The following is a 15782-nucleotide window of genomic DNA, read 5'->3' as shown; positions in this document are numbered from 1 at the left end:
GACTAGCGCCCGAGTGGACATGCATAATGATCGTTCGACCGTGCTGGGTCGTAAACATATATCAGGCACCTTGAGGCATGAAATAGACTTGTTTGCATTGAGACAAATATTCAAGTGAACAATACGGTGAGGTCGGAGTTCGGCAGAATGTCAGGACACACGATTCTTTCTGGGGCTTCGCTCGATGTGGCTTCATTTAGAGGCGTTCCAGCAGTGGTACGCTCAACAACACTGAACGTAAGTTGTCTCACGGTATAACTCTCGACAAGTCCTGTTTCTGTGCACAGCATCAAGTTACGTGCAGCAGCATAACGAAACTCCGAGGAGAACATACGTTGCCAGACTGCATTCGTCATTGTCATTCGGTCCGATATCGTGGCCTAATAGTATACGGTGCCATTGCGTCCACTTTTATGTCGCAACCCCAGTAATTTCGAGAAAATCCGTAACGTGTTGGAAGAGTTAACGCGTCTGGTAGTGCCACATCTGCAAGGTCTCTGTGACATTACCATCCAGCAAATTCCTGTGGCCTGCGCTTCGATGACCTACCTCGACACAGACGTGTTTCGACTGCTAATATGGCTGACAAGTTCTTTAGATATTTCACTCGTAGAAACCATCTGGCCTTGAGATACCGAGAGGTTAGTACACTACCGCTCACCAGCAGCTACAATTGATAAACTGTGGCCTGGAGTCGTAGAGGTATAGAGTGGCGCACTCATATCTGTCATGCAAAATGATTTGAATTCAATGCCCAGCGCTATTGTTGCGCATTGACGTGTAAGCTCAGCGCAAAGACTCGCTTCCTCTTTACCCACAGATCCTGTACTTTTTCCACTATACAGCACATGCACAGTGTTTAACATTTCGCTCTTTGTTACCCTATCAGGTGTTGCAGTTTTCATGCCCAACATCGTGTTGTTACTTACGAAATATTTATATATAAGAGTCCGTGCTGAAATGAAATGTCTCCGAATTTTTAATATGGAAACTCTTAACGCTTTTTAAATAAAAGGAATGTTACTGACTTCTACATCTTTAGTCTTCCTGTCTACAGTTTTCTAACGCTTTGCCGGGCGGGGTAGCTGAATGGTCTTTGGCGTCTTGCCACGGTTCGCGCGGCTCCCCCCCCGTTAGACGTTCGAGTCTTGCCTTGAGCAATGCTGTGTGTGTTGTCCTTAGCGTAAGTTAGTTTAATTTATATTAAGTAGTGTGTAAAACTAGGGACCGATGACCGCAGCAGTTTGATCCCATAGGACGTCGCACAAATTTTCAATTTCCAGCTTTTTTCCGCTACAGGGTTTGGAATTCTAGCGTCTAATTTGGCGGTATGTAGGGTAACTATGTCGGTCCGTCAGAAACCGCGTACTGTAATCGAGTTTGGGCACCCTCTCCTTTAGCGTGACAATGCCATACCTCACACGAACGCTCTGACATCAGCAACAATCTGATGCCTTGGTTGACTGTCAATGACAATATTCCATATGGTCCCCATCTGGCTCCATTCGATTGTCACCTGTTTCCAAAACACCGTCGAGTACTTAATTTTGATATGAAGTAAATAACAATACGATGTTGGGCACGAAAACGTCATCACCAGATAAGGTAACAAAGAACGAAGTGTAACAGTTTGTGCATGTGCAGTACAGTGGAAAAAGTACAGGATCTGTGGGTAGAGAGGAAGCGAGTCTTTGCACTGAGCTGACACATCAGGGCACAACAACAGAGCTGGGCATTGAGTCGAAATGATTTTTCATGACAGATATGAGTGTGCCACTGTATACCCCTGCGATTCTAGGTCACAGGTTATCAATTGTAGCAGCTGGTGAGTGGTACTGTAGTAAACTGTCGGTATCTCGAGGCCAGATGGTTTCTACGAGTGAATGATCTAGAGAACCTGTACGCCAGATTAACACTCGAAACAAGTTTGTGTAGAGGTAGGTCGTCGTAGCGTAGGCGCGAATAGAGGTGACCTTGCGGCTCCATCAACATTATTCAATGACCGTATCAACAGACTGGTTTCTAGTTTGGAGAGTGGAGGCGGTGGTTCCATCAACAAAGTCAAACATTATACAGTTACACTACCAACAAGCTGGTATCTCATTTGGAGAAATATGATGACTATGTTGGCATGAAGAATATGTAGATATGAAGAATAAAGATTCATAATGTTAATAATGTTTTATTAAACAAAAAGGTGAAAGGTTTTTCGTCTAAAATACTCGGAGGTTCTACATTTTAGCACTCCCTCGTACTTCAAGTTGCTATTCCCACGATACCTTAGCTCCTTCAACGTTAGCTGAATGTACGATCATGGCGCATGCATACAAATTGACGGGTGGAGTAATATGAATGTAGCGAAAGAGGTTTTGAAGGATAGTTTCCGTACAGTTTGCTAGAAGCTGACATGAGTACCGATTCCTTCTCTTGTTGCTGAATATGAGATAGCTGTAAATAGTACTAAGTTTCGTAAGCTAGCTCACTTGAAGGCGACCAACGACGCAGCCGTAGAATAATTACTTTGGTATGTACTTAAAAGGCGTTTCCTTGTCAAAACATGCAAATGAAAGCTGCAGGGCACCATACAACCAGAATGTCACGACAAATTATTGTTGAATCTCGTTCCACGATATGCCGAAGTAAATGTATCGTGTGCCCATCGTTTGAGTTATTCGAGAAATGTGCTGATGCATTAAACATCCATGGGATGCCAAGAATCTGATATACGCAGCTGCAGAGCAAACTTTAGAAAATGCCAAGCTTCATGCCGTATAAAAGTCTGGGCAGCATACAGGCGCAGATTACCGACTACTGTAGTGCAACGTGTTGAAGTATTTTGACTATGTGTTAAGCTGAGAAAGTAAGTCAGACGGACTGGATGAAGATTTAGCTGAGGTGGAAACATTAGACCTCAACAGTGCAACGAATGTTTCCTAATCGAGTCCTAGCTATATAATGAGTTTTGGTGTGTTAAGTATTTTCCTAATAGCATACAATGAATTCACTAATGCGAAAGATTCATCCCAAATCCGTAATTATCCTCTGATGAATATAACTCAAAAAATCATTTTCCCAGGTAATTCGTATTAAAGATATAGTGAGTAAACTTTTCTTTTTACAGTTAAAATTCATCGCTAACATTTTACAGATGCAGTCTTAGTTTAACTATTTCACGCGTTTTTTCCCCAAAAATTGCCCTGAGAACTATGGGACTTAACATCTATGGTCACCAGTCCCCTAGAACCTAGAACTACGTAAACCTAAATAAGCTAAGGACATCACACACATCCATGCCCGAGGCAGGAGTCGAACCTGCGACTGTAGCGATTGCGAGGTTCCAGGCTGAAGTTCCTAGAACCGCTTGGCCACAGCGGCCGGCCGGTCTTTCCCCAACAATGTGCAAGGTTGAAAGACACCTTACCAGTACTCGATGCTTACTTTTCCTTTGCATACTTCGATAAATCAGAAGATGTGGTTTTGCTAAGATTTGTTTATCATTTAACTTGTTTTTTTATCGGTTAACAGGAATTGACCTTACATATGATCAACCAATTTCATGTTTTCACCATTACCGTGCATACCGTACTAGAGGCAACATAATACATGAGTCACATATCTCATTGATAGCATACACAACAGGAAGTTTCAAACAAAGGCAGCATTGAGGAAACATGTACAGATGCAAAGAACTTGTTACAGTCATGTCACTGAACAAAGTCACACAATGAGTGCTATATTTTGTTGGTCTCATCAGTCAAAATATCACACCTATAGTGCGAGTTATAAGGTAATGAAATGTCATACAATATACAATTATATAGGCTGTCTCAGGCGAATTTTCTCTGGTGTCGCGGCAAATATATGCAGTTTCGGTTTTATGTGTCGATGGAATAAACCCACACGTATACTGCTCATCACACGATTCGTGCGATATCCGGATGGCTTTGGTTTGTATTCTGTTACAACAAATTAATTTTTTAAGAGTAATTTTACGTGCCCATTCGAAGGAGGGCCCCAAAATTAGTGATGTATGTTATTAGTTTTATCTGTATGTTGTATAAAGGACAGTAGAACAAAAAAATAACCAATGCTGTAGCAGCGACAGAGTAGCACCACTGTACGGTGGAAGAATCGCTGCTGTAGTACTGGTTATTCTCCTTATTTTACCGTCCCTGTTAATTTATATAGATAAAGCGAACATTGCGCTAGACTAATTTTGGACCGCTCTATACTGTCTTTTCAGATTATTACTACCATTATGAGCACAGACGGACCAATCGGACCTAGGAGACGACCGTGTCATTCATTAGCCCGTGGTACCATGTGAATGCGGTATCGAGAGGCGGGGTGGGGGGGGGGGGGGCTGCTAGTACCCTGCAGGCCGGTCGCAGTGGCCGAGCGGTTCTAGGTGCCTCACTCTGGACCTGCGCGACCGCTACGGTCACAGGTTAGAATCCTGCCTCGGGCATGGATGTGTGTGATGTCCTTAGGTTAGTTAGGTTTAAATAGTTCTGAGATTTAGGGGACTTATGAACTCAGATGTTAGGTCCCCTAGTGCTCAGAGCCATCTGAAAGAGTACCCTGTCCTCTCTGCTCTAGTCGGATTAGAAGATAACGTCCGCTACAACTCGGTCGAGGAAGTCTTCAGTTATCATCATGAAGCGTAGCGCAGCCCATTCCAATCTTCAGTTCAAGGATAAATCCCTTGGAGTAACGGGGATCGAACCCGGGTCCTGCTCATGGCAGTTAGCCATACTAACCACTCAGTTAACGAGATAGAAAATTTGGTTTGCAACGGGAAACCAACCAACGCTTTCCGTTGACACTGGAAATGTTATGAGCAATGTGTGACATTATGCTACCTCTAGGTACACAAGGCAAAAATTAAATCACAAATGTTTGCGCTAGACCATAAAAAATGTGCCTGATAACTCCTAGACGACATGACGATGTATTTGACGTCACGGACTATCAGGAAATATTAATTTTATTGACGATCACAAATTCTTTGCTCTCATTACGTAATGAGATCATTTTTTTCCTCTATTAACATAGCCCTTGAAAATTATATACTTGTGAGCGCTGGAGTGGAGCCATTACTATGATGTTTGATGGTAGCTCGTCCGTGCATCTGTTTCACATTTCCCATCTATAAGATGGACCCAAACACCACTTTTTACTATTTTGGTGGAAAGAGCCGATGGCCCCGCTGATTGTTAACAGGGCAATTACGTTTCATGTGATTTGTAATCCCCCTTAATTTTATTTTCTGGAAAGCCGAACATCTCAAAGGACGTTTCCATTTGTATAATGCTATTTATTGTTTGTACTTTACTGACTGCCTATTACGTGTTTTTTCCTCCACAGAGACTAATACACTGAAGTAACGGAATAAAACACAAATACATCATAAGCCTGCAACGAGCCACCAGAGACGACCGGTCGCTGATACGAAAATTCTGATGAAATAGTATTAAATAATCTGCGACACTTCGTCGGTGGAGACTGGCTTCAGCACGCAAGTGTAAAGCAATTACTCTCAATCATATTTTTAATTGGTCTACTAAGGACACGACAGGAATATCGCCATCATTAAAAAATTCAAGGCACCCAGTGTGACTTAGAAATGTTAGACGCAAACCTGTACCACAAAAACTGAAAAATATTGAACACTTCCTTAGCCAATATCAAAATAGATGCAGAGTATTTTTTCTCGAAAATGGTGTCGAAATTAGAAAAAGAATCAACTTTATATTTATTGAAACCTAGAACTCCTTGATTCTTGTTGCTTATGGCAATTACAAGCTTATTTGAAGATATCTCATTCCAGAAGCACAAATTGAACCTTCAGCAACCGTTTTCGTAATTTCATCGAACTTGTGCTGATGGCCTGGTTTTTCGGCAACGTCATGAGCAGTTTGACCCAACTATCTTAGAATAATTGTGATAATGTAGTGATATGAGTAGTTAGTGTTACCGTTTAGGAGAAAAGACTGATCTTTCCGCCAACGAAGATTAATTGTTTTAATTTGATTTTAATCGATCACAAAAAGGAAAAATGGTATGTTCAGCTCCTTTGACACCATGCTCCTTTATTTCCCGGGGGCCAGTACACTTAATGCCCGTTTTAGGATACCTTCAGTCCATTTAGCCCTCTCTGAGTCTCATTTTATTGTCCTCGCCATCTTAAATTAGTTATAATGCTTTCATTAACAGTTGCTTATGATTAAGGCGTGTGGAAATAACGACACACTACCGACATTGTCCCACAATTCGTCTGTCAATATTGAAACCTCTCCCCCCCCCCCCCCCCATACAGAATTTCGGAGACAAGACTTTCATAAGTTCTCTTAGGGTCGAAAAGTGGCAAAATCTATCATAAGGGCAGATTAGAGAACATACTAGCAGTCCACATTAAAGTTATTACCGTTAAAATGCTGTTTAAACTCTTACATCTGATTAAGCATACGCCAAAACAACACCAAAATTCAAGAATCTAGTTTTTAGAGCCACGATAAGACTGTCGTTTACAAGAACTGGTCGCCTCTGCACCTCACTTCTGGCGCCGTCTTGTAAGCTGCAGTATGGACTGCTGCGCTGCTGGTCTGACAAAGGATGGTGTCGGTACTGCCTGGTACATCGATATTCTCTTGTTTTCCCCTCATTTTTGGATGAATCATGATGACTTACGGTCCACCTAGCACAATTGTGGGAAATGAGCCGACTAGAAAGATAAACAAGTCATAAAAAAGTTAATTAATAATCGAAACCATAAAGTTTTATATTGCAGAGCTGCATACGAAGAGCAGTAACGGCAGGCTCACCGTTGCAGGTGCGGCAGTAGTGGTGACACTTCTCGCAGCCGAAGGGCGTCTGGAAGAATCCCTCTGGACACTCCGGGAGGCACTCGCCGGCCGCCAGCTGCCACCCCCCGCGGACACGTGACGCACTGGTCCCGGCGCGGGCCGCTGCACGTGGCGCAGCTCAGGTAGCACTTGGCGCACACGCCGCGGTCCCCGTAGTACCTGCAACCACACGTCAGTCGGCACATTGGCCGTGGTATTCGTTGCTACAGAATCGTAACACCAGTAGATGGACTGCCGTTAGCGCGTGAACGCTGTTTTGACACCGCTCGCAACATCTACAAAAATACACGGATGTGCCACGAAATGACCGTAGCCCACCGCGACACTGAATGTCGCTTGGTGGCACTGCTATCAGGTGACACAGTAGGAGAGTAGAGCCGAATAGACAACATTATATCGACGATACTGTCCGTAAATGAGAAAATTCACTAACAAAAACTACTTTAAAAAATCTGCGTAAGTGCGAACAGAGCTTGTGTACTGAGGGTTCTGTAGAAATTTAAACAAGTATACAGACAGCTCAGCTATACTGGAAATCGAGAACCAGGACGTTTTTGCCTATTTTATGTAAGATGCCTACTCACTTATTTCCATCTATCAAGGTCAAGATTTTCTCTATAACGATCTGTGTTGATATGAGTACCGCGATCGTGGGTTTATGCTGCACGGTTTAGAGTGAAATTAATGCTCCCAAGGAAGATGCACGTAAAGACTATAAACTGGGACCGTGTGCCTACCGATACATTCCCTATTAAGATCAGTACAGTACCTATTAAAAATTGTCACACTCAGTTACATCTAATATATGTGAAATGGATCCGGAAGGAGGCATCGACAGCATATACATGAAACCTTTATTGCCTCTAATACAACACGGTGTACGTTCCACAGGTTTCTAAACACACGTACTGACGTTCACTCTTATTTCAGCTTTTTTTTTATCTTTCTGAGGAACCATTGCTTATACCGCCCTTTGCTAACGTCTCGCTTCTCATATTGATGAATTCTCAATCCCGTTCACGAACACTGCAATTAACGGATTTATCGAACTTCTCACAGCACGCGGGCACATATCGTCTTTCGTCATGTGATCTCCAGCCACAAATGCCCGCTACTCTTGCTTTCCGCGCCATCCGTAACGGCTGACGCCAGACCGTGCTTCTCAATCACGAGAGTTCCAAGGCGGTAGTGCTGCTGCGCTTGGCCACTACGTGTAAGGTGTAAGGCACAGATATCAGTACTCAAGGAGTAACTATATATGTAATCTTGTATTTGATCTCAATCCTGGGAATTCCAAGACTTTTGAGAATGTTGTAAGATTAAAGTTTAAAATTTTAGTGTGAGTGTCGCTTTTGTTACTGTAATTCTTCAATTATAGTTTTAATTTTAGACTTACATTAACGTAATTCGCCATTTGGCGACTCAAGTCTTCTTAACTTGTCGTTCCTTTTGCGACACGACGGATGTCTCCGGTAAATAAAACGATACAGCCTGTCACAGAGTTACAGTTGTTATGCAAATGTCGAATTGTTCTGTGGAACACTTCAATGAATACCGTATGACTGATCAGAAATCTTATGCCAAACAATGGGAATGCAGTTCTACGTCACGTACCACTATTACTTTGCTCTAAAGCGTTACATATGCTGTACACGTTGCGCTCATGGACTGTCAGTGCGGTAGGCGGACGCGTTCCGCCTATGAGCGCTGGATGGCAAAGGCATGGTTTTCACGGCTCAAGGGACTTCATTTCATCGTATCTCAGCCAGTTGGGGCGAAATATTTGTAAATTACCTAGACAATCACTGTACCTATTACTGGAAATCACATCAAAATTTCTGCTGTAGTTCCTGAGACTTTGGACAGATTACGGATGCAGTGTAGGTATGTAAGGGGAAAAAAAGTGATATTATTACGATTTCATGTTTTTCGAAACTTCTTTTTATTTGTACTCTGAAACTTTGCTTCTTACCAAATTTCGTGATTCTAAATCAACGGGAAGCACCCTAAAGGTTTTGATGAGTGAGTTTTTCCAATATCAAAATTGATCACATAAATGGCTGTATCTTATGATTAATTTGACTTAGAAGCTAGGGACCGTACGCCATACCATGTGATATAAATGTGAACTTGATACGTCTACTCGTTCTGAGAAAAAGGGGGGCATAACAATAGGGCAGACAGACAGTGGATAGGAAATGACAAATCAATATTTTTTCCCTTTAAAATAATTATAGATCAACAATGTTCGGAGTCTCACCTTTACTTGAACTGTCGAACCTTGCTTTTGCCAAATTTCATAATTCTAGATCTAAGGAAAGTACCCTATAAGTTTTCATGAATGTGTCTTATGAGTATCAAGTCCGTACTCTTTACAATGTGATAAATTTGAACTGGATACATCTACCGATTCCTTGGAAAAAGGGTTTTAATAGTCGGGCAGACACTGATCCTATAAGCGTTCCGTTTTTACCGAATGAGATTCGAGCTTATAGCTGTAGAGTGGTGCGTCGTCCCCACGCCTGGGAAAGAGCATCTCGGAAAAGTTGAATCTCGTCGCTGTTTATGTGCCACTGTCATGAGCATCTGTAGACTCCGGTTTAAGGCCTGTGTAAACACAAGCAAGCGCCTCAGCACAGAATGTTGACGGCGCTCTGTAGAGTAGGAAAGGCAGTGATAGGTGGCAGATACGCGGTTAGAATACAATACTGATGCTGGCATACCTGTATGAGTTTTTCGAGTACACTGTTCATGCACTCCATCAAACATAGGCCTCAGTAGTAGACCGGTACGAGTTCCCTCTCAGTGACATTATAAATTATGGCACGGGGTCGTGGAACGTAGTTCATGGCAAAAGTGTCGATTGGTCGGGTCAATCGCGTTTGCTTGTTGCGTCATGGCAATGGTCGTTCCTGGACAGGCTGTCATCCAAGTGAATGGCTGCTTGAAACATTCACCACGCCATATATGCAGACCCGTGCATGCAGTATTACGTAATGAGGGACCTTTACCATGGATTCCATGCTACCTACGGTAGTAACACAACGCAAAACTGTCAGGTGTGAATTAAGTGAACGTAACCCTCCAAGGTTGTTGACTTCCAAGATCGCGGGGAAATCTTCCAGTTTCATTACTGTTCATGACACATGACGAGAAACGTCATACAGTGATTTCACTAGCGTGACTAGATATTGCGTGTCTATTGCGTAGACACCTTGTGCCATATATTTCTGGGAAACGTCAAATGACATTTTGATTCCTTATTACGCTGAATACTTGCTATGTCATAGGCAGTTGAGCGCCACACAAACCAATCATCATCATCATTATCATCACCAGCTATATTAAATTTCAAAGATGGAGGAATAAGCTGTTAATAACCTGATGACATTTTGGTTTGTCATCTATACATCTATGCACTATACTTTAGTGTTAGTTTACTGAGACTACTAAACGTTTAAAGAAAAAACTGCCTCTTCAGTAACAATATCTTATTTAACAGATTTTATCCAACGCGTTTTGAAGCTAAAGCTCCATTATCAACGACTAAAATGACTTCTTTGCTTTTTCGGATGCTACAATTTATTTCCGTTTTTGGAGAGAGATGTTGACCAATTGCAGATGCTTTCCTATTTCTTGTCATTTTATGCAGCTCTCGAAAACTTTTCACTTTTTGCAAGCCATTTCATCTCAAATCCAGCCTGCATCCATTTGAACATTCTTTCTGCAGTCATTCTTTTGTCTCCCTCCATGCATCATGACCTGCATCAACTGATTTCTTCTTGTTACTGTCCTCAGTTTACTTCAGTACCTCATATTTACTACAATTTTAGCTTTCTTCTATAGCATTACATGTGTAAAACTCTAGTTATCTTCTTGTCTGCTCTGTTTATCATCCACATTTCACTTACGTACAAGGCTAACAACGTTTCAATTCATATTCGATGTTGTTAAATATTTTGTTCTTTCCAGGCTGTAATTAACATCCTCTCTAATTTTGCCATCATCTGTTACTTTACTGCCCAAAGAGAAAGTTACCTATCAACTTCAGTGTCTTATTCCGTGTTCTAGCACCTTCACATTCCCTTCTTTCAATTCGACTGCATACCTTTTCCTTTGCTTTAGTTTAATTGGCGTTCATATTGAACGTCTATTCGCTGTATTATACATTCCACAGAAATGATCAATAAGTCCTTTTCTTAAGACACAACTACATTGCCGCCCGGTGTGTCCGAGCTGTTTTAGGGGCTACAGTCTGGAAACGCGTGACCGCTAAGGTCACAGCTTCGAATCCAACCTCGGTCATGGATGTGTGTGGTGTCCTTAGGTTGGGTAGGTTTAAGTAGTTCCAAGTTCTAAGGGACTGATGACCTGAGAAGTTAAGTCCCATAGTGCTCAGAGCCATGTGAACCATTTTGAACAACTACATTGTCATCGGCAGATCTCAAAGTTTTTATTTCTACTCACTAAACTTTAATTATTGTAGGCATGTATACCAATAACCGTTATTTTTAAAAACGTTATTTAAGCTATTAGTTAAATTCCTCAGTAGCGTTTTCTTCAGATCTCTATATTGTTATAGAAAACATAAAAAATACTTAAAACAATAAAATGATTACGAAAATACAATAACATTGTTGAATCAAAGAGGTACAACTAAATAATTATGGGATGGTATCATACAACATTTTAGCGTCCGCGTGTTGACTTCCGAAAATACCTTTTTTGGGTATTGTTGCCTTCTTTGCTTTACTGCTGTCATTCCCTTTTATTACACACCATCCCTCGATCTTTTACCACCCTTGGTTACGTTAAGTACACCTCACGGTTAGTGTATCCCTATTAATTTTAATGGTGGGGTTCTGACAACATATTTACCACAACATGACAGGCTGCTATTGTTTTTCTTTCAATTTAAGTGCATACATGATAAACCTTTAAATAACATGACAGGCTGCTATTGTTTTTCTTTCAATTTAAGTCCATACATGATAAACCTTTAAATATTTCCACAACAGTGTATCGTAATTATACCTGTTTGCTGTCTTATGTTATTCAAAATACGACGCCCTATTGCTTTTGATTTCTTGTCAGATGCCTTTTGAGAGTTGCTGTTGCATACTTGGACTTCACTACTGTCAGTTATGATTTGCTTTAACTTCTGCTTAATTCGTATATTCCGTTCATGCAGACTTCTACGGAATCCAGTAACTACAATGGGTGTATCATTATGCTCATACATGTCTGAAATACCTCCTGTGTAACCATATATTTCACTTAACAATATGCAGTGTCTTTATTGTTCCAATATGGACAGTTGCGTTTTGACATGATGAAAACTTATATTTTGAATTCACTACGTTTCAACTTCGTACTTCCGTATATACTTAGTCTCGTAGGTGTTGGAATCCGTATTATTCCCCTTTATCGTCACTGTTCAGTCTACGTTCCGTTGATTGCATTCTACATGAAGGATTTAGTTTTTCTGTTTATATATTCCAAACTCTGTAACGCTATCCAAGCTGATCTCCTTAACGCGATATTCCTTGGTTACGTTAAGTACACCTCACGGTTAGTGTATCCATATTAATTTTAATGGTGGGGTTCTGACAACATATTTACCATAACATGACAGGCTGCTATTGTTTTTCTTTCAATTTAAGTGCATACATGATAAAACTTTAAATATTTCAACAACAGTGTATCGTAATTATACCTGTTTGCTGTCTTATTTTATTCAAAATACGACGCCCTATTGCTTTTGATTTCTTGTCAGATGCCTTGCTCTAATTTTAATTACATTTAAATGGTGACGTAATCCACAGTAAAATATGACGACTGTCTGATTTTTAAACATTGTGAGTATTTTATGTTACTATACCTTTTCCATGTCCCTAGGTTACATTTTAGAATCATAGTCTGTACATAAATCTAGACTGAGTCTACATTCTCATATTGCTGAGTTAGTGTCTCATCCCAGTACAGTACAGGAATGTGTAATAGCTATATATCTGATGTTGTACTTCAATCAATATCGACAGTTTGTGGATCTACACAATGTTTTCACCTTTTAAACCAAGTTGCATTACCCACTGTTGTTTACATCAGTACATATACCAACTCATGGTATATTTATTTTCTTAATACCCCTGTCTTGTACTGAGTTGACACAGATTACCTCTTTTCTTTGATTACTATCTGTGAAACACTTTATATACATAGATTTGACATGATGGACGCTTCATAACATTATTATTCGTTTTTAACTTTTTATTATTAATAGTACCTTTTATAGTCCTCCAGTAATATTTGTTTTTGATGAGATACTTGCTATAGTGTTCACCCCTTTGCACCTCTTAGGGTTTATACAAACCTTTGACTTCATTCTTAAAAGACATCATAGTCGCCGTTGACTGTATCTATGATGTCTTTTAAGAAATATTATATGACTGTGAATCCCAAACATGAGAAGTTAACATTTGATTTCTGTTTCCAGTAGGGATGCCCTCTCTATATTTACCACCGCCTCCTTTACAACCATACTGAAAAACTAATGTGTATCTCTTACTCCTTACGAATAGCCTGACTGACTTATACGCCACTCCACATACCACAAATACTTCAGGCATACCATTTCTATCCTCTAGTAAAAGGAGTTAACATGCTTGATGTATAAATTTTACCTATTTGCACGATATCAAGATGGTATGAGAGTTTTTCCACCTTAGTATAACCTACAGCGAATTTTTCTTTGTGTACTCCTCCAATTCCCTGGTTATTTTGAACCACTTCCTACTATGTACTGTGGCTTGACTTAGGTTTATCCCTAGTTCTTGTATACCCACTTGAATTATGTGGATCTATCGATATTTTAATGGCACTTCGTAACCCATGTGATAGTGAAGTGGTTTTTTCCATAGAATTTTTTGTTGCATACCTCCTTTATATCTGATTATGAGTATAATCTTACTCTCATCTTAAAACGTCATATATATCCAGAACGTACTCGTTCACGTAAGCTTTACATAGATCCTTTCTTGATGCTTCTTAATTCTGAGGTAGGCCTCTCACTACTTACAATCACGTTTGTTGTCGAGTGGATTTGGGTCTTCTTACAGCTTCACATATCAAACCTTCGCTGTTTTCTTTGTCTTTCGTGATGGCACGCTTATTTTAATGCAGATTACGCTTAATTTCCACAGTCGTTTCTACTTAATATGGTTTTTTTCCATAGTGCATATTTCCATTACCAAAGCACAACGATCATCTGTGTACAACATGTCACCATTCTAAAGACCAACCAAATGTTGTCCTGGTAGTGTTCATCCTGCATTTCTTTTCTTAGTTAGCTTGAGATGTAGTCTGCGCTTTTATTACCGATGACACGTTGTTGTAACTGAGTGGCCACTGTTACTTGCTTCTTGCTTATGTGTTTTCACTCCACTTCGCAAGTGCATCATTTTAGTTTTCATGGTATAGCTTGTCACAATTTTATATATGACATGATGGGGAGGAGAAAGGACAAAAATGGGGGAACTGTCCTACAACAGAAGATCTACGAAGACAGAACGAGATGGCTAGCGTATGTACAGTACACCTGGTAAACTGTAGTTGAAAAACGATGATGATGAACTTTTCCTATTTTCCTCTGAATGAGGGACATAACTAATTCTGATGCTACTTACACGCGTTGCACACAATTTCACCTGAGATGTTTTACATCGTTGTTGAGTACTACAATTTCCACTTCTAGCTAGTATTTATTTTTTGTACACTTTGACTATTTTCTTTGCACCATCCCTATTGTATCTAATTTATGATATTTCCTATTCTTACTAAATGTGGTTAGTAACTTATATATTGGATGTGTAGCTTTGCTACAGCCCATTACAGTGAGACCATTGTGGTCCATAGTTGTCTTAACAGATATGATGTGTCGTACCTTACGTCTTTGAACTACTGTTGTTCATGTTACTTCTATTTTATAATTACTAATTGTATATATTTAACGTAACAGTTCTACTGTGTTACTGAACTTCTTTTGGATTCCATTGTTTTAAGTGAGTTTTTGTAACCATATAGGAGCCAGAAGAAGATGCTACTTGTTTCCTTTAACAGACCTTTTAGGTTATTCACCAGTTTCAATACCTTCTAAACTTTTCACAGACATCACGGCCATAAAATTACGGTCTTTTCAGAATGTATGTCTCACCAAAAGGCCATTTTGGTAATTGAAGTAAGAATTTTTTGTTGATGTAGCCTTTTGCTTTCTTGTGGTGATATCTCCACATAAACTTTCTTCCCCTAACGCTCATATTCTTTACATGTAACAGAGAAGTGAAACACTAATTTTCAAAGATTTACCTGTATTTTTCCTTAAAAATTTTAATCCCCTTTTTACCCCCTTATGGTTTGAATTTCCAAAAGCAATGCAATTGATTTTTTTAAATTTTCAACTGCGGATCCAAGCACCAATTTTCATAGATCTCGCTTTAAAATTTCTTTACTTGTTCTTTAGTAATGATTTGTTTCAAAATCTTGCACCCACTGTTTCTCACTCATCAGTTTTAAATTTCCAGATGTGCTGCAACATGTATCTCATTACTTCAGACTGAAAAACCCAATAACAATTTTCGGTAGTCTAATATCAAAGTTGTAATAGCGACATATTTTCAGAAAAGCATTTCATCCCCAATTTCAAACCCTTAGGGAACAAATATCGAAAAATCCTTTCTTAAATGACGCCTGCAGTACAATGCCCTTCTGTAAATTTCTAGTTTCTATCCATAGTGCTTAGGGCTGTACATAAAGATCTACGATTAAACTTTGATTATCGGTCTAAATTTCTTCTTTACTTCTTCCTCATCCGTATCATGTCATTCAAAATTTCCTATGGCATGGCTGCATCCATAAAAA

The 15782-nt window shown here is 40.0% G+C and overlaps 1 protein-coding gene across 1 annotated transcript in view; it reads right to left on the bottom strand.

Annotated features, from left to right (window-relative positions):
- LOC126281749 (furin-like protease 2) overlaps nt 1-15782 on the bottom strand; it is a 710013-nt gene that overhangs the window by 56709 nt on the left and 637522 nt on the right. The window contains 2 exon segments of the mRNA XM_049980936.1: nt 6825-6930; nt 6932-7025. Of these exon segments, the coding sequence (XP_049836893.1) occupies nt 6825-6930; nt 6932-7025 (200 nt within the window).

The sequence above is a fragment of the Schistocerca gregaria genome, chromosome 7 (assembly GCF_023897955.1).
Source record: "Schistocerca gregaria isolate iqSchGreg1 chromosome 7, iqSchGreg1.2, whole genome shotgun sequence".
Taxonomy (NCBI): Eukaryota; Metazoa; Arthropoda; class Insecta; order Orthoptera; family Acrididae; genus Schistocerca; species Schistocerca gregaria.
The sequence above is the reverse complement of the archived record's forward strand: the minus strand, read 5'-3'. Positions and strand labels throughout refer to the sequence as shown.